Source organism: Anabrus simplex, chromosome 3 (genome assembly GCF_040414725.1).
Source record: "Anabrus simplex isolate iqAnaSimp1 chromosome 3, ASM4041472v1, whole genome shotgun sequence".
NCBI classification, from domain to species: domain Eukaryota; kingdom Metazoa; phylum Arthropoda; class Insecta; order Orthoptera; family Tettigoniidae; genus Anabrus; species Anabrus simplex.
This window is the reverse complement of record NC_090267.1, coordinates 360,531,846-360,552,655: the sequence shown is the minus strand read 5'-3', so window position 1 is coordinate 360,552,655 and position 20,810 is coordinate 360,531,846. Positions and strand designations below refer to the sequence as shown.

The 20,810-nt window shown below is 38.0% G+C and overlaps 1 protein-coding gene across 8 annotated transcripts in view; it reads right to left on the bottom strand.

Annotated features, from left to right (window-relative positions):
• The window catches only part of LOC136866373 (palmitoyltransferase ZDHHC2), a 364,730-nt gene that overhangs the window by 206,395 nt on the left and 137,525 nt on the right, over window positions 1-20,810 (bottom strand). For all 8 annotated transcript variants that reach the window (XM_067143256.2, XM_067143257.2, XM_067143258.2 and 5 more), the window contains exon 4: window positions 18,846-18,966. In XM_067143256.2, coding sequence (XP_066999357.1) covers window positions 18,846-18,966 — 121 coding nt within the window. The remainder of the gene's footprint in view (window positions 1-18,845; window positions 18,967-20,810) is intronic.

Below are 20,810 nucleotides of genomic sequence, written 5' to 3'. Positions count from 1 at the left end.
ATATACATGGAATATATTAAAAGTTCACAACACTTACTGATACTGCTTTGGACAGACATTCTCAGGAGTGATGCCGGATTGTTGGAGAATATCCAGAATATAAGTACTTTTTGAACAGAAAGATTATACGGCAGCCGTGGCCTTAATTACGGTACAGCCCCAGCATTTGCCTGGTGTGAAAATGGGAAACCACAGAAAACCATCTTCAGGGCTGCCGACAGTGGGGTTTGAAACCACTATCTCCCGGATGCGAGCTCACAGCTGCGTGCTCCTAACCGCACAGCAAATTCGCCCGGTAGTTATCTATCAGTTACTTAATAAAATGTTAATTACGGTCAACATATCAATACTTTTATTACTCGTGATGAGTTACAATTGGTCATTACATGATTTGGCTTGTTTCCAGCCATCATCAGCCGACAAAGCATGGTAAAGAATAATCATTCTCTTGTAGAGTAAAAGACAGACATAAAATATACATTAAAAACATATGAACCTTGATGAGGATGACTTAAAATTAGTAATGTTAAAATAATCGATCATTCTTAGGATTTCTTTAAAATTAATGTAATGTTCAAAATTCACATGAATCTGGTGATGAGTGCGTGAATCCTCAGTTGTATTTTAGCCCCATTCAATGAACAACAAACATTCTTCAAATTAAAACAGCATGAAAATGCACACCTCCCTTTATGATACAGTAACTGATCTAACAAGTGCTTTTATGTACTGTAAGTCCTGTAGTCTACTATAAGAGAATGATTATTCTTTACAATGCTTTGTCAGCTGATGATAGCTTGAAACAAGCCAATATATGTACTAACGCATTATAACTCATCATGAGTAATGCACGTATTGATTGTGTTGGCCTAAACTAACATTTTATTTTGTAACCAACGCCTCATAACCCACAAAAATGCCAAATAAAGATTTTTGGTTGGCCTTCCCTCCTACAAAACCTCGTAAGACTCTAAAGCATTACATTTCTGGTATAACGTACGCCACATGCCAATGTACAGCTAAACATGTGCACTGCAATTCCTCATATCCCAATGAGGATAGGTTACGAGTTGTGGCCAACTGAGTTTTGCCATGATCAGGTAAGAATCTCTCGAGAGAACCTTGTAATCATTATTATTGCAATAGGTGATAGTGTGGTTTTATACGTAGGGAGATCTTTTACTGTGTTCCTGAGCATTCTGTGCAACAGATATTTAAAAGGGAACATGCCAGGGACTTGTGTTTAACAAGGTAAGGATGTACATCATCTTTGATTTATTAGCATGTGTTGAAGCATTAGAGAAATTTGCTCTTTTATGCAGAGAGTTTGTTAACTACTGAAATCAAAGTGCGATTTAAAACACTGAGAGATTATTCAAACTCACAATTATGATGTTCATCTGTTAGTTCTAAAGCCACAGAACCATAGGTTTTTTCCTTGTGTTTATTCAATATGAGCACCTTTTTAAATTCGAGTGCACGTAAGTTTCTACTTCTAGGTACCGATTGATATTGTAATCTGAATATGAATTCAGAAGTATGGCCTAGTGATAATACAGTTAGTGACGAAGAAAATGAACAGCTATTCCAGTAGTTTTGTGAGCAAAGTCTGTATTTTCAAAATAAATGCAGGAAACTGGACAAGGTTCCCCTCAATCAGACTCTAGACGCTGCGTCGTGAAGACCTCTTTATCAAAACCACGTGTGGAAGAGACAGGATTTAATGAAGCGATGAGATTATTTCCTAAACAGCTATCAACCCCAGTTGAAGGATGCATGGTTACTAACAATGATTATTTCACCGAGCTCGATAGCTGCAGTCCCTTAAGTGCGGCCAGTATCCAGTATTCGGGAGATAGTGGGTTTGAACCCCACTGTCGGCAGCCCTGAAGATGGTTTTCCGTGGTTTCCCATTTTCACACCACGCGAACGCTGGGGCTGTACCTTAATTAAGGCCATGGCCGCATCCTTCCCATTCCTAGCCCTTTCCTACCATAAGATATATCTGTGTCGGTGCGACGTAAAGCCAACAGCAATAAAACAATTATTATTTCAGGAATGTTATAGCTGAAATTTCAAATGGAAGCAGGTTTTCAGGTGGTGATGATCAGAATAAGGAAATTAGTCCAAGGACTTTGGGCAAGAGGGAGGGAGAAAAAAAAAAACAATGGATGTAGGGTCAACCCTATGTTGAATATTCTCACCCATGAGGATGTAAAAATGCTGCCAAAATGTAAACCAGCCTGAGAGGGAACAAAATGCATGGTGTCAGTCTGAGTACTGTAGAAAATTGCCAGTCCCAAATGTCACAGAAATTCTGATGAAACTAGGGAACTCATTTTTTGTAAATTCTGTTCTGATATATGGCAACAGAGAAAGGTTTACATTTTTACATTGCGAGTAATGTGCAGCATACTGAACCAAAAATAAGATATAGAAAGACCATATCCAGAAGAAATAATACCCTTTTCGTATCACCTAACTGATGATTGTAAGTTCATTCCGGTGTGCGAAACAATGTTCCTCACCACTCTTGGACAGCGTGAATTGTCAGTCCTCGACTGGGTGAAAAAGGGTCAGAGTGGTAGGCGTGACTCTATATACAGACTCAGAACCAGGCATGGAAAACTTCTTTCCCCAAGATTGGAGCTAGAAACTGAATATTAAGTGACCTTTTCTATTCTTTGCCGAAGTTACCATCAAAAGCTTTAAATTATACTTGGAACAAAATGTCATCCACTTAGCCAGCCAGCCAGCTCTACAGTATGCATTGCCTGAAATGTGAAACATCTGGGGAGAAGCGTTTAAGAAGGAAGAAATTTTTATCAATATTTAATTAAAAACCCTCTTGCTTCACAATTATTATTATTATTTTCTTTTTTCTTTACGTCGCACCGACACAGATACGTCTTATGGCGACGATGGGACGGGAAAGGGCTAGGAGTGTGAAGGAAGCGGCCGTGGCCTTAATTAAGGTACAGCCCCAGCATTTGCCTGGTGTGAAAATGGGAAACCACGGAAAACCATTTTCAGGGCTGCTGACAGTGGGGTTCTAACCTACTATCTCCCGAATACTGGATACTGGCCGCACTTAAGCGACTTCAGCTATCGAGCTTGGTGCTTCACAAATTTAAGGATAAATGTAATGAATATGTTAAGTAGGAAGTCTGAAATTTGAATGAATGTGGCTGGATGGAGCACGTCATAAGGAAAAACAGAGCACGGCAGGAGTAGGAATGTGACAAGGGAATGGCTACAGAAAACCATACAGTTGTGGAGACTATGGATATGAAGGCTGTGAAATTGAAATTGAAAGGAAGTTGAAAAATCAAGCGATGCATCTCCCCAGCAAAGCCAGAAGAAAGCCCTTCCGTTATGAAGCCAAATGCATGGACTACTCAAAATTCCAACATTTCTCAGCAAAAGCCCAACAACGGTAGGCAAAAATATTTACACTCTCGTGTAGGAAATGTTATTATTCTTAAATCTCAAGTTCCTTTCTTTTGGCTAGTTTCTTGATATCGATGTACCGTGCCTATTTTTCAGGTACGGTACCACAACATTTGACCAGGAAAGGATAAAGTGACAAGGATCAGGTCTCTCATGTACCATCCCTCCGTTGCATTATATTTCACACTCGGTTTCAATGATGACTGAACTATTCTTCTCCAAAGAATTACATTTGTTGTGCTGCATTTCGTTGTATTGTTTAGAATTATGTTATTCAACTGTGACACAGGTGTACAATATATTGGAAGTGGAAAGTGTTTATATAAGTTTTTATTTGTAAACCTTGTTAAGTAGTACTTACTGTATGATCTGAAGTGTGGTGATAGAATGTTTTATTTGCATTCCATGTAACAACCTAACCTGTACACTGTAAATATTTTGGTAACATATTGTATGTGCATGTATGCATGTTCAGTCCATCAGCGATTCCGCTGGTGGGATCCTCAACAGCTCTGGCATCAGCTGTCGTAGACGGCCTAGGCATCACTGAAGAGGCGTACTAGGGAAATGAGGAGTGAGGTAGTTTCCCGTTGCTTTCCTCACATTGTATGTGTAACTAGTAGGTTTCATTTCTATATTTACTGGAACTGTCCAGAAAGTTGTCACATGAATTTTGGAACAGGGTGTGTTGCCTTTTGTTAGTTATGTATTCTAGAAAGTATTTTCTGACTATTCTGGAAATGGAAGATTCGCGTTCGTATGTATTCGAGAAAGTTATTTAAACATCATGACTGAAGTAAGTGTTGTGATTGGTCAATCCGGGCAAGCTCCTGTGTTCTGATTGGCTGCTCCTAGGCCAGGGTTCCCTTTATAAGAAGCTAGGCACCTTTTCGAAGGTGGTCTGAAGTCTGAGGTCTTATGTCTCTGTGCCTTCTTGGTCCTGACCTGCCGAGCCTCCCGAAGTTCTTGACATCGTGAACATCTCCTCGGTACCAGCATGGCCTGCCTTGGGGTAAGCGCTGTTTCTTTCTGTCCGGTTCTAAGTTCCATTTAGTTTTCGTTTGGTGTATCACAGGAGTTTGCCCTAATCGCCACTATTTGTTCAGATGTGAAAAGCAAGTTTTGATTTCACTCTAAAATGTTTTGTGCTTCCTCTTACCTTCAATACTGTATTTGTCGAATTTGATTTGTACTGAGATACACTTGGTTAACTCTTTGAACTGAAGGAAAAGCTCTTGTCTAAGAACATCTATACTGTAGTTTGTCAAAGAACATACATAATGTGTAGTGTGTATCTAGATTTGGTGTACAGCTGAATTTGTTCCGGAAGTTAATTTGTACTGACGATTTTGTAAATAATATTTTGAAAACCAAAGATCACTGTTGGCTTTTCGGAATCCGCAACCTTTGCCCCTCCATGGCCCTTCGTAAGGTTTCTCAGTCACCTTTCTACGTTCCTGGTTAATTATGATCAAGATGCCCCTACTGATTTTTACTTTCAGGCTCATGCTACTAATCGTTACTGACCTGTACTTAAAACATATATCAGAATATCAGAAATGCACTGGCATAAATAATGAAATGGGAAAGTTCTTTAAGTCTCCTCTAAAACTCCATTACTGGGTTTAAGAGTTGTCACATGCACACCATCAATATATTCAACACATTCGCAAAACTTCTGACAGACATCCTCGAAAAAGGAACGGAACGTATGGTACCTGAATGCCTGTTTGGATTTAAGGGAGATAGGAGCACGATACAAGCCGACGCTTACCTTCTATATGAAATTGAGGAAACCGGCAGAGAAACATTATGCAGTCTTTATTAATTGTAAGAACATATTTGATAATAAACAGGGAAATATAATTAACAAAATCAAAAACTATATTGACGAAACAACCCCTTACCAAGAGATTAGAAAATATACTAATATACAGCATAACTGAAATCGATAAAGGTTTTACATCTGACATCATGGTCATATTCAAAAGTTCACCAAAACTACAACAATTTATGTATGCAGATGACATGGTCCTGGGACTAAGGAATAAGAAACAGCTATAGGAAGCCTTACAAGAACTAGGAATATGGGTGGACAGAAATGATCTACACATCAATGAAGAACAGTTCAAATGACTTCCAGGAAAGGCCTCTATAAATGACATATTATCACTTAACCAGGAGCCTTTGAAAACCGTTAACAAATTTAAACTTCCTGGAATTACATTACAAACTACAGCATTTTCATTCAGCTACCACATATATGAGAAAACTACAGAATCTAACAGGGCAATATATAACATACAAAACTTACGACAACTACCTTTAGGCACAGCAATGGCACTCTTTGAATCCACAATATCTCCTATAGTAGGCTAACGCATGGTCTATAACTCATCTGGGAAAAATTTACAGCTAGTGATATTGAGAGGATACAAAAAGTGAAAACACATTCCCTGAATTAAGCATTGACAACTGGCTTTACGTCACACCGGCACAGATAGGTTTTATGGTGACGAGGAGATAGGAAAAGGCTAGGAGTGGGAAGGAAACGGGCATGGCCTTAATTAAGGTACAGCATTTGTCTGGTGTGAAAATGGGCAAAGCAAAGCCATCTCCGTACACACCATAAAGGCCCTTGGAGGAGTTGAAGGTAAAGGCTTCCACCATCTATAACCTCGGCACTTGGTGGGGTAGTGGTTAGCTCTATCCCCCCCTTTGCCCCCAGGAATTAACTCTGTACTCATTTTTGGTGTAGGCTGAGTGAACCTCACAAACATCTAGTGGTGGAAATCTTGTTTCTTAAATTTTACAACTTCCTGATGGGGAATAAAACCCACGTCCTTCCGGGTGAACCAAGCTCGCCTTTACCACCTTGGCCAAGAGGCCAGGCAACTCACTCGGTAATATGCATTGAGAGTGGGAAGAACAGCTTTGTCAAAACTTGTCTATGAACTAGCCAAGGAAATATTCTACTGTATATTGACGACTTATACCTCAGATTACTGCTACCATCTAACTGGTCCGTCTAAGAAACTTCTATGCAGAAGAAAGATGAAAAGGATGGCAACAGAAGACGACTTTAATAGTTTGAGTGCCAAGCTCGAAAGGAAGCGGACAGAAGAGATTCAAGACCATAGACATGTTGTTACGAGATATTCTCTTCATGATTTAACCACAAAATTTGTAGAAATAAACACTTTCAATATAGATGCATGTGTGAATTGTGTGAAAAAATATGCAGAAGATATCATTAATCAGATTGTACAAGGAAGACTAAATCTCTAGAGTACAGCAAACTTAAGAACTGAGAGATGGTGATCGTAAAAACAGTCTTGAGCTGGAGGTCGCTCTTGGCGCTGACCAAAGAATCAAGATACTTGAACTGTTCTACTTAATTGAGATCTTGGCCATCTATCTGAGTGGTTCCATCCATCTGCGGACCACTATCCATGTACTCTGTTTTCTAGGTATTCAGTCAAAGTCCATTTGCTGTTAGTCTTTCATTCCACTCCTGAAATGTTCTTTAATCTGTTGATGCTCCTCAGCGTCCAGTAGCACATCGTAAGCATAGAAGAGTGACCATGGGAGTGATATCAGAGGTGACTGTGTCTATACACAATATGAAGAGAAGTGGTGACAGGGCCGATTCCTGGTGAACACTAAAACAAATGGGGAATGGTGGTGAAATTCCAGCAGGGCATCTGCTGGTAGAGGTTTGATAGATGTAGACATGACCAACACAGGCCCCATTTAAAAAATTTTAAATTCTGATTAAAGTAGAGACAAAACTCTTAAAGATTACTTTTGCTAATGTAAGCTACAATTCATTAACTTGTGATAATCAGAATACTAGAGGTTATGGATGAACTTAAAAATACCATAATTTTTAAATGATCCATATCAGAGAACTGCTGTAACATACTCATCCACTGATGAGCAAAAAAAAAAAGAGAGAACAACAGAACAACACTTTGACTTTTTTGAGAAATCCAAATTTAATGCACTAAAATGGTACTCAGAATTTTTGAAGCTTTCATCAATACACCTTAGTTAAGGCAACACGCTTAATGTTTACGAAAAGAAGACAAGTTAAACCCTTATAAGAACAGAAGTCCTACATCGCGTCCTTTTGCCACAACTTCGTATGAAGGAGCTTACAATCTTTCAATGACCCTATTGTTTACTATTGTTGAGCTTGCGCCTGGCAGTCTTCGAACACATTCTGTGTTTTCATTTATGTGGCCATGAGGAAAAGACGAAAAAAATTTATTTGTTGTTTCAAAAAATCATTTTGCTTATAATGTTGTATAAAATATCTCCTTCAAGGAAATGGACATTCGACTTATTGATTGGAAAATTTTGATTATGATGATGTATAAGATACTGTTTGTAGAACTATGAAGAAAAGAAATTATGAACCTTAATGAAGAATAACCATATTGAAAATTCTTTTTTTGTACAAAATTGTTATTATTAATATGTGAAAGTTTTGTTGTAAATGGTATCAGCAAGCTTCAAAATTTTACTTGTGAAACAGACTGTACTGCCACATGCCGATTTTAGGAGTATATTTCTAGTTGCTTCCTATTATGTAAAAAGAAAGATCTCGAAGAGCACTCTCATTGGTAAGAATAAGAGATGTTATTGGTGAATGTCAAAGTCGGGAGTAAATTTGATTGCCTGATTGGTTACCTCCATAGCTGCACCATTTCCAGCGTCTCGCTCCTTTGTGGAAGCAAAGCTTGCTTGAGTGTCTTTCACTTCTGACCAGCCTACAGGGCAGACATGCTCCTGCTTCTGTCCCATCATGGGATACCTGTCCGGGGCAAACACTATTTCTTGTTTCTTGGACTTGACTAAATTTAAATGTTAATTTTTCCTTTGCGTAGGAGTTTACCCTCGATATTCACATTCGTCATTCAATCATTGAAATGACTTAGCTTTTCAGCTAGGCATTAACACTTAGTATTTGGAGGTAATTCCCTTTTCTTTTGTTTAAGAAAATTATAAGCAACATGTAACTTACTGTACATTTCCCTTAGGGTTACCCCCGTAGTGTCATGTCACTTAATTCACACCAGTTAAAGCTATGCTCCCTTTTAGAAGTGTTTTTAAAATTGTAGCAACTTAACTGGCCTCTGCGTTAAGTTTTTTTTTTTAATCTCACCCTTCCTTTTCTGTGTTAATATCTTTACATGTTCCTTTCTGCTATCTCATTTCATTACAATGGATTAGGCCTTTTATAAACCATATAATGTTACGTCTATTTTCCTTTCTCAAATGTAATTTGAAATTGCCATCGCATGTAACAAATATATGCAAATTTACCTTTGTTTGTAAATGAGTTTATTTCCATTATTCTTGTTTTGCTTTGATTTTGTTCATCCCTTTTAATCTCAGTTTGATTAGTTCATTTTGAGGGTGATTTACCACCTACATTTTTTTCACACAACGCACAAGTAACCATCCACCTCTTAGGGTTCCTAGCCGTTTCCCACGTCATTTCTTAGCCGTCAAGTTTGTCAGTTTGTTTAAGTTTTAAGTAGCTTTGAGTCTGCGAACTTTGCGAGTTTTCGAATGCCTTTTTATTAATTCATAAGAGACAGAGAGAGAGAGAGAGAGAGAGAGAGAGAGAGAGTGTGAGTGTGTGTGTGTGTGTGTGTGTGTGTGTGTAACCTGTAACGAGATTACAATTGATGATGGACACAGTTTCCATTATGCTGCTGTGAACGTCCTGGGAACATCACTCAAAAGTGTGCATCAAGCTGTAAGAGGTTACTGAGAACACAACACTTTTTATAGATGGCCTGGATCAGGTCATGCAAGGTCTACAGTAACCAGCAAAGATCAATTTTTAACTCTAGAAGCATTAAGAGATGCCATGTTATAGCCATAAGTACAAACTAGGAGATGTCTAGAAGTGGCGTGCAACATCAATAGTAGTGAGTGGACAGTGGGAAGAAGATTAAGAGAGGGATGTCTATCCTCAAGAAGACCTCTTACTGGCCCCTAGTTGACATGCCACCAACAGTTAGCCCGTCTTCAGTTTGCTAGAAAACATCAGAATTGAACACAGAAACAATGTCCTCTTCACTAATACTAGGTTCAACCTCAGCTCTGCACAGGGAAGGGAAAGGGTGTGGAAGAGACCTGACGGGAGTTACGACACCCTACAGAGGAAGTTCTGTCATGGTATTGGGGGTCCACACTTATCACTGAAAACGGAGGTCGTAATACACACCGGTACAAGCAGGAGATTCTTCTTAAACGTGTCACACATTTTCCTCCCTATATCGGCAAAAACTTTGCTTTAATGCGTGCAACAATGCCTGTCCCACACTGTGTATTAACATTTCCTGCATGGGACAGAAAACACTTTGAACTGGCCAGCACAAATCTCCAACCTAACCCTCTTGATCATATGCGAGACCAACTTGGGTGTCAAGTCCACTGACAAGATTTTCATACTCTGGCCAAGCTTCAGGCTTCAAGAATGGGATGCTATACCACAAAATGTTTCAACATCTTAATTCGCAGCATGCCAAACAGTATGCCAGCTGTTACTGCTTCAAATGGTAGCAAAGCCTGTTATTGGGTATTCAGAGATGTTTTCAAATGGTTGTGCACTTTGTTAGTGGCCACTAAAGAAGAAATAAGTGGGAGTCCTTGTTGTACATGAAGTTCACGTCTCAAATACTACCCTGAAAGATTTATGAATTGAAGAAAAAATGCTAAAAAATGGGGACTTCCAAAAAAGTGATAGGTGAATGTGTCATAATAACCTATGAATTCAACAGTAAAAGCGAAAGCATTTCTAAGGAAAGGAACGGAAAGAAATACGGTATTATCTCATATGAAGTCCATTTTCATTTGGTGTGTCTATGAACAAGCATATTAACTTCTGTGTATCTTTGCTGTTTTAAAAGGAAAAGTAACAAAATTGATGTATGGAGAAGAATTTTTAAAAAAAACACACACAGGGTAACTTTATCAAGTGATGCGATATCGTATGGCCTCCGGAAAGACCTGGTGCAGGTGTTTCTAGCTGACTACACATAGGTGACCTGCACATGTAGGTAAGTGGTGGTGGTGTGCATACAGCCTACTCTTGCTGAATAAAATCAAGAGTCAAGGCTCAACATCTCCATCTGACCGACAAATCACCTTCAACAGTGTCATATGCCCTCACTCCATACAAACACTGTGGAAAAGTTTGGAATTGCACCCAGGCTTTTGGCACACACTCCAGTGATCTGAAATTGTATACTACCACCTCCCCTACCCTGCAGGATAACGTTGACAGCAAAAATTTCTTCCACCAACGGGATCTAAACCAGCTCACTACAATGTCAGGCCATAAAATAAAGATGTCTTCACAATCATAGCTCCCAGCAGGCTACATTGCCAAATTAAAGAAAAAGATGGGCCATGGAAAGCAAAATAATGAATTCATCAACACCATCACCAATCTAGCTCCAGTTTCCCAAGTGTGATGTATAAGCGCTCACCACTTCTTCCTGTCAGAATATAGTTTCAGTTCTATGTCCTCCCACTTGACATTCCTCTTGTTGACCTACAATTTCACTCTGTCTATCTGTCGGTTCCTCTGCATCCCTATTGATCTCTTCTGTCTCACTTCTGTCAAAGTAATTCCTTACTGTTCTCCTGTCCATCCTCATTACATGTCCAAACCATTATAACCTGCATCTTCCTTAAAGCTCAGTAACAGGTGTTTTGATGCAAGCCTCCTTCCTGTTTGCTTCATTTCTTATCTTGTCTTTTGGTTCATTGTTCTGATACATTCCATTTCTGTTGACTGGATTTTACCATTAGCCTTATTGTGTAGGATACATGTTTCAAGTCCATAGGAAAATAATGAATTATTAGATTATACACTGAGCGGCACGAAAAAAACAACACCAATGAATGATGTATAATTATTGTGCAACTATCTATTTAGCCAAAGTGAAGCACTTCAACCGATTTTTTAAGACGGAGTATATTATTGGCGTTGCTTTGCAAGCAAACAATGAAATGTTGATTGTTTATTGCACTAGCCTCAATTGTCTTTTTCCCCGCGCAACCTGAAAAACACATCGCTGGATGTGAGCCAATGATGTTTCGCCGCTCCTGTCGTGCTTATTGTTGTACCTTTAATTGTTCCCCTTTCAGTCACATGTGTTTGTACTATCTTCCTGTGATTGTCTTAATCAGCTTGCTAGAGTAGGCCTAAACATGTCGTTAAACCCTGAACAAGCTTGAAAGCTGTTGCTTTTGTAGAAGATGGTCGCAACATGCATTGCGTAGCAGACGTTGAGGACTACACCTTCCACGATTTTCAGAACCGTACGAAGGTACAGCGAAACTGGTGACCAGGATCAGGCCCGAGAAGAGCAACATCAGAGAGAGATGACCGCTGTTTACAACTTCAAGTTCTCCGCAAACGTCATACCACCGCCGTTGAAGCAGGAAATAGACTCCATCAAGTTTGAGAGGTTAATGTTCAAGGGTTATGAATTTCATGTTGTTGGTCCGTATTGAACTGAGAATAACATATGAATAGTAACACAGTAAAGGTTTCCACCTATTCAATACTAATATGTATTTACAAGATTATAAATTACATGGAACTAGTTTCGACCCACCTAGGGGTCATCATCAGCCATATTAAAGCATACATAAGTTTTTTGTCGAATCCTAAAATATGTTATTTTTAATTGTAATGATTTATAAAGTGAAGTGTGGTAATGAGATGAGAAATGTTAGTATGGTACAGGTGAGTTAGTAATTAATAATAATACGAGAAATATATATACAAAGAAGTTAAGAACAAAGTACAAGTGGTGTAAAAATATAAACTCATGGATATCAGTAGTCCTCGTACTAAAGAATACAATGTAAAATAATACATATAAACATATATACAAGTATGTACAAAGTCTGGAGAGTAAAAAGTGATACTCTTTTAATGCCGAGTCGGCTTGACACTGATCAGCTTAAGCATAGAATTAGGCATTTGGTGTATTAAAGCTGTGTTGACCAGCTGCGTTGTTGTTGTTGGACGTGAAGTTATTTTTGAATTTCTGGTTAAGAAGAAGGTGGATACTGCACGTGAATGTATTAATTCTCAGTTCTTACCAGAAACCAAATGGGACCTGTTAAAATGGAGAAAGCCGGTAAAAACAAAAAAACAAAAAACGGAGATAGGAAAAGGTTAACATAAAGTGAAAGGACACTTACCTCACGTTGCGGTGTGTGTAGTGGGCAGAGAGGAGGGCAGGCGCGTGCGGGTGCGTGGTGAGAGAACCGTTCGAAGAAGACAGGAAGAAGCCAATTTTAAGTCCAAAAGACCTGCTACAGATCCGGACCTAACCACTACGTTTCGCAAGGGAACATCTTGGCTGGACAGTAGAACAATGGGATCAAGTGTTGTTCACAAACGAGTTACAATTTGGAATCCGATCACCTGATGAAAGGGACAGACTCTGGAGAAGGCCAGTGAAAGGTATCCCCTTGCACATTCTCATTCAGGACGCATTTTCAGGTTGGTTCTGTGATGGTGTGGGCTAGAGCCCTGCGGATATCCGCTAAGTTAGTGTCTTGGCGGATACAAACTGTATGGCAGTGCGGATAATTTTGCTGATAATTCCTAAATAATGATGTTTATCGATTTTCACTCAGGTATAATCTTGTTTTTGCTCGTGGTTAGGTGACCCTTGACTTTGGTATAGGAGAATAGCGATATATAAAGAGCCTTGAGACCATAACGCCGTAAATCTGACCTAAGCCTAACTGGCTCCTGCTGGCAATTAATGAAAGGAAGGAACAAAGTTCAGTACGTTGGTAATTGTCGCAAGAGAAAATCCCTCATAAACCTGTGACTGTGGGGGTTCTGGTGCCAGGTGTCAGGCCTATTGTATCATGTTAACAGATCTATCTGTTTCAATATATTGGGTGTAATATACTGTACTGTAGTTAAATATTTAAATTATCTGCAGATAACCATTTTGCGGATGCAGATAACCATTCACGGATGCAGATGAAGGAAGCGAGGATGAAGGAAGTGCGGATGCGGATATTATTTTGTACATATGCACAGGGGTCTAGTGTGGGCAGAAATAATTTTTTTTGCTGAATTGTTTTACGTCGCACCGACACAGGTAGGTCTTATGGTGATGATGGGACAGGAAAGGCCTAGGAATACGAAGGAGGCGGCCGTGGCCTTTATTAAGGTACAGCCCCAGCATTTGCCTGGTGTGAAAATGGGAAACCATGGAAAACCATCTTCAGGGCTGCCGACAGTGGAGTTCGAACCCACTATCTCCCGGTTGCGAGCTCACAGCTGCACACTCCTAACCGCACGGCCAACTCGCCCGGTGGGCAGGAATCAATACAGCTGCAAGGACGGATTTGGTCTTTGTGGAGAATGGGACCCTTATCGCACATCGGTATGGAGAGGAAGTCCTTCTGGAGCATGTTGAGCCTATTCAATACAAATAAATAAATGTAGTGTTACATTCCTTATTTATTTGTATTGAATAGGTTGAACTACCTTATTTATTATTTCAATTTAACTGTGATACAGTTCAATATGGAACATCATGAAATTTTTATCTTTAAATGTTGAGCCTATCGCTCCACTTATTGGTGATGATTTTACACTAATACACGACAATGCATGCCCACATGTTGCAAGAATTGGATGAAACAGAGATTCGTGCTATGGCTTGGCCTATTGAGCACGTTTGGGATCAGCTGGGGAGAAGAGCCCATCAGCACTATCTAGAGACCCTACTGAACCTATGGAACACCCTCCAGGAAGAATGGGAGAGGATTCCTCAACGGGACATTACCACATTAATCAGGAGCATGCCTGAAAGGTTGAATGCCGTCATTGGTGCAAGAGGTGGCAATACACGCTTTTGAAGATGTGAACAGAGGTCCCAGAGATTGTCTCCGAGGTTTGTGAAGTGTATAACATCAAAACAGAAGTGCATTACTTTTATGAGCTTACTCAATATTTCCTTGAAATGTGCATCTCTGGCTTAATTTGTTCAATTTGTTTACAATTGTTCTTTCTTTTCAATGTTAGGCACTTAGATGGAATCGTATCACAATATTCTATCATAAAGTAGTGGATTAGTGTCAAATTTAAAATAAATTTCAGATTTGAAACAAAGTGAAGTGTTGCGTTCTTCTTGCCGCTCAGTGTATTTTCAACATTCTTTCAATTACTACACAGCTTTGAAGGGAGTCAAGAGTACCCCCCCCCCCCACCTTTTTTTTTTCTTCTCTAAAAGTAGGTCTTTAATATGCCTTTGAATCTACTGACACATGTGTCTACATTTAAGCAATGCCAGATATAGAAAGATTTTGTTATTACCACACACATCTCAAACTGTAAGACCATGGGAAAGAAGTATTTCTGCTTGTGTGTTTAACATCACACTCACTCATTTTATAGGTTTTTGACAGGTTACTAATCTGTGTGATTTCTGACAAAAGAGTGGCATTACAAAAATATTACAAACTTCGGAGTGGGAAGACTTGAGAGTAAGGAGTTGCTTGACTAAGTAGCATGTACTGAGCTGACAATGGAAAAATGGTGTGAAATGACAGTAGATAAATAAGCTTGAATGAAGTTTTCAAAAGTAGAAAAGAGTAATCTATATATATAAAATAACTTGTCCTGACTGATTCATCATCACCGAACCAAAACTACTGGACATAAAGAAATGAAATTTTGGGGATACATTCATATTAACATGTAGGTGCTTGCTAAGGGAGAATTTTTGGATATTACGTCGCTAAGGGGGTGAACTTTTGAAATGAGGATATCTATATCTCAAAAACTTAAAAGTTTACAGACGTAAAAATTGGTGTTTGGAATATCCTTTAAAAATAAAGAAACACGTATTTATTTTTGTTTTTGGAAAATCCCATTAAGCAGGGTGCAAAAAGGGGGAAAAGAGGTTGAAAACTTTTTATGAGGAGACTTATATCTCAAAAACTGTAGATGTTACATACATGAAAATTGAAATTTGGAATCTCCTTTGAAAATAAAGAAACACATGTTTTTGTGTTTTTGGATAATCCGATGAATAGAGGGTGAAAAGGAGTGACAAAGGAGTGAACTTTTAAAAAGACAACAATTGAAAATTATCTCAAACACGTAGCATATTACAGATTTGAAAACTGGTATTTGGAATTTCCTGTAAAAGTAAAGAAACATAAATATATTTTTACGCAAAATCCAATTAAAGGGAACTGAAAAAGGGGGTGAATTTTTAAAATTAGCATATCCACAGTATATCTCAAAAACTTAACATGTTGCAGACGTGAAAATTGGTATTTGGAATCTCCATTAAAAATAAGGAGACACGTATTCTTTGGTTTTCCGAAAAACCCTTAATGGGGGGAGGGGCTGTAAGAATTAAAAGATTAATTGTTGTATGATGATGTATGTATATATACCAAAAAATCTAAAGATATTACAAACATTAAAACTGGTATTTGGAATCTCCTTTAAAAATAGGAAACACGCATTTGGGGGGAGGGGATCAAATTGGTAGGGGGGATGAAAACGGAGATGAATTCCTTTTACAAGGATACATATATCTCAAAAACTGAAGATGTTACAGTCGTGATAATTGGTATTTGGAAGCTCTTTTAAAGAAATGGTTACTGTTTGTTTTGGAAAATTCACTTGAGTGGGGAGTGTGTTAATAATAATAATAATAATAATAATAATAATAATAATAATAATAATAATAATAATAATAATAATATTTGCTTTATGTCCCACTAATGACTCTTTTACGGTTTTCAGAGATGCCGAGGTGCCAGAATTTTGTCCCGCATGAGTTCTTTTACGTGCCAGTAAATCTACCGACATGAGGCTGATGTATTTGAGCACCTTCAAATACCACCTGACTGAGCCAGGATCGAACCTGCCAAGTTGGGGTCAGAAGGCCAGCGTCTCAACTGTCTGAGCCACTCAGCCCGGCAAGTGGGGAGTGTGAAAGGAAGTGAAAAAATTGAATTCTTTTTCTGGAGAAACTTATATCTCAAAACTGAAGGTTACAGACGTGGAAATTGGTGTTTGGAATCTCCTTTAATAATAAAGAAACGCGCAATTTTTGGGTGGGGGGGGGAAACCAACTTAATCGGGCGGTGGTGGAGTGAACAAGGAGTTGAATACTTTTCATGAGGATACTTCTATCTCAAAAACTGAAGATATTACAGACATGAAAATCTGCATTTGGAATTTTCTTTCAAAGTAAAGAAACCCGTTATCCTTTGTCTTAGGAAAATCCACTTAAGGGGGGTGAATTAATAGAAAAATTAGATGAATACTTCGTATGAGGATACTTAAAAATAAAGAAACTAGCCCTTTTCAGGAGGGGGTAATCAACAAAGCGGGTAGGATATTTGGGAGGGGGGCGTGAAAAAGGAGTTGAATAACTTTTATGAGTATCTCAAAAACTGAAGATGTTACAGACGTGAAAATTAGTATTTGGAATCTCCTTTTAAAAATGAGGAAACACACTTTTTTTTTTTTTTTTTTAATCGATGTAAGGTTGAAAATAAGTAAATAAGGAGTTGAAATATGTTTATGAGGATACTCTATCTTAAAAACTGAAGCTGTTACAGACGTGAAAGCTGGTATTTTGAATTTCCTTTCAAAATAAAGAAACACGTATTTTTTGTTTTCAGAAAGTCCACTTAAGCCGGGAAAGGGGTGGAAAGAAGTGAAGAAGAAGAAGTTGAATTACTCTTATGAGTATATATTTATCTCAAAAACTGAAGGTGTTACAGACGTACAAGCATGAAAACTAGTATTTGGAACCTCCTTTAAAAATAATGAAACACGTATTTTTTGGTTTTGGAAAATCCAGTTGAATGGCTGAAAAGACCTGGAAAAGCAGCTGAATTTTTAAAATGAATACTGGTGTATCTATATTATATGTCAAAAACTTAGCATGTTAGAGACAAGAAACTTGGTATTTGGAAAGTCCTTTAAAAATACACCTTCAGTTTTCGGAGAAGGCACTTAACAGGGAGTGAAAAGAAGTGAAAATAGTTGAACTACTTTTAGTGAGGATACTTAAATACTGAAGATGTTACAGACGTGAAAATTGGTATTTGGAAACGCCTTTAAAAAGAAACATGTAGTTTTGTTTTCGGAAAATACACTTAGATGGGGGTGGGGGTAGGGGAAGAACTGATCAACGGTTTGAATTCTTTTCATGGGGATACTTATGTATATCTCAAAAACTGAAGATGTTACAGATGTGGGAATAGGTATTTGGAATCTCCTTTAAAAATAAATAAACATGTATTTACTTTTTCAACTTGAGAGGAGACTGTTTCTCAGATGTACAGTTCTATGTCGCAGGGTCATCTTAGCCCCAAAAGGTTATACCACAAACAGGGTCTGCAAAGAATTTTTGGGGTAAATGAAACTCAATTTTTGGGTGAGTTTTTAAACTTCAGGAATTTTCAGATAATGTCTTAGTACAATGCCAAAGAACAATTACTTTGATCAAATTACGAAATCCACGCGAGTGAAGTCGCGGGAAATTGCTAGTATAGTGATAAAGTTCAAATTCCAAGGACAAACTGGGGCAAATATTTGTTTATACAAAGAGGAATTTGGGACTGGAATAATTTACCAAGGGGGATGGTTGATAAGCTTCTAACTTCTTTGAAATCACCTAAGAAAGGACTAGATAAACAACTGATAGGGAATCTGCCACCTGACTGACAGCCCTAAATGTAGATCAGTGGTGACACGATGATGATGATGATGATGATGATGATGATGATGATGATGATGATGATGATGGGCTTAAGGTATAGCTCTGGCATTTGTCTAAGGTTAAAATGAGAAACTATCGAAAATCATTTTCAGGCTACTGGGCTGCTGATGGGATGTAATCAAAACCAACATTCTTCCAATTATAAGTTTACAGGTACATAACCTGTAACTTTCATGTAGCCAACTCTTTCGAATGGGAATAAGCTACTTTATTCCCTTGATTGATGAATAACCATAATAAAAATATAATGGTGTTATACACTGGTTTTTTTTTTTTTTTAAAATAGAGAATAAGAGATCCAACATTAACTCCTTTATTTGCTAGGTGCATTTTGTAGTTCCTGAAATTACTCTTGCATTGGCAGATCAACCCAAAAGAATGGAGGACCCTTTTTTTTATTTAGGCACCAGTGCACTGAAAATTTGCCCTGAAAGGTACCAAAACTTTTGAACATCTTGAACTTCTGAAAATATATTCCATAAAATAATAAATAAGTTCTTGAAATATTAACTATCAGGAGAAGAGTTTGAGAATTTTTTTTAAATACATAAATGTGAACGTAAAACTTACCTCCTGTAACAGTACGATTTGTAACTGGAAGGTTCAGAGCAAATCGTTCCAAGATTTGACGCTGGGATTCTTCATTAGCAGCCTGTTCCAGTTTTTCTAATTCTGCTGCAGGCATTTTGAACTGTGAAAGGAAAACAAATTTGCAAAGAAAAACAAATTTACAGAGAATTTTAACAAATACTAATGATATTCAAGTACAACAACTGAGAATACTTCAAGAGACCACCGAACTTACAATATTTTTATTTAGCCTTTTACCATTCAAACATATATTGATTGTGCATTTTTTTAATGCTATGTTAACAATACTAAAATGATTATTATCTGACAGTTACACATAGATTCATGTTTTGTACAGCACTAAGCTGAGAAATGTTCAACACACAACAGAGAAACTTTTTTCCTATATAGCCCTAAAGGTTTAATTAAATATTATACATCCTTTATTGTTGAATATTGACCACAGGAAGCAATGTCTAGGCAAATGAATAAAACAGTTGTGAATGTTTGTGTACTGTAATTCATTACATACTCTCTTATATTAGAAATTGAAAACTAATAGCTGTGGTACAATCATATTTGTTGATGCTTAGGAACTAAGTCATTTCATCATATCCCAGGTTATCCCTCTTCACTGCCATCATACGGAACAGAAATCCCAAGTTTACCCATCCATCTACATAGTAAGTACAAAGGGCAATAAATCTGTTATCCTTGTATAACAGGTGACAGGCAGCTGACCTAAGTTTCCTTCACATGACTATATATGGATATTTCTGCTCAGAATATCTAGTTTCACTGTTCTCTTTTTATGTTCTTACTGCTCCAGAGATTCAAAGGCATCTACATCTCCCATCCTCAAAACATAACAATCCAACAATTGTTTAAAAACTTCTCTCCCAACTCTCTATAACAATATTAATAACACAAGGTTCACATATCATCAAGTTTATTCCAGGAAAAGGAAAACAAATTAATTAATGAATTAATTTTATTTATTTTTTAATTCATTTATTTATAGTACAGCAAGATTATGTACATACTTTTACAGGTATTTACACAAACATATGATAAGGAGGGCTTATAGCCTCAGATCTAATGTACTGATCCACTCTTCAGGTGCAGATGTTGCCAGCTGAATATCAGACAAGTCCCCCTGAAATGCCCTTGTCTTGCATTTGGACACAATGTGCTGAACTAATCGTATGGGAGCACCACAGTCACACTGAGGAGATGGAATTTTACCCCACTAACAAAGAGATATAGCGCATATTCCACAATTGGTCCAAATCCTGTTAAGAGCAGTCCAAGTTTAGCTTTACTTGGTGGACTCATACTAGAAGCAGGGTTGTTAACCCTTATGCCTGGCGTTCAGCCTTCATTCTTGTCTCCACTGGGCATCAGCATCAAAATATCTCTCTGTTAATCTCTGGGCATAACACATTGGTGGATATTTGGACGATAGCCAGCTCTCATTGAGGGAAGGTATGTCTTCATGAATAGGCAGATCCGGGTTTTCTACAATTTTGAGTTGTCGAATCAGAGTAGCTTTTCTGCACGGAGGAGGAGGCATGATAATGCTCAGAAGACAATAGGCGGGAGTTGGTCTGATTAAGCCAGTGATTAATCTCGTAGAAATGTTAGCTGGGTGTTGACTAACTTAATATGTGGGTTGTTCATCAACCAAACTGGAGCAGTGTTCAGCTGTAGAGAAGACTAGGTCTTAGCAAAACACTCAAAGTTATTGCAGAAGCTCCCCAAGTAGTAGCACAAAGCTTCTCCAATATGTTATTGCAGCTTCTAATTTTGGCAGCTGTGTTTTTGAGATCTTTCTTGAAAGACACTGTTTGGTCCAGTGTTACTTCTAAATACTTAGGGAATTTATAATACCTAAGAACCAATCCTAATAAGAAATAAATTGACCAGAGGGTTCACCTTTTCAATACAATACATCAAGTAAATAAT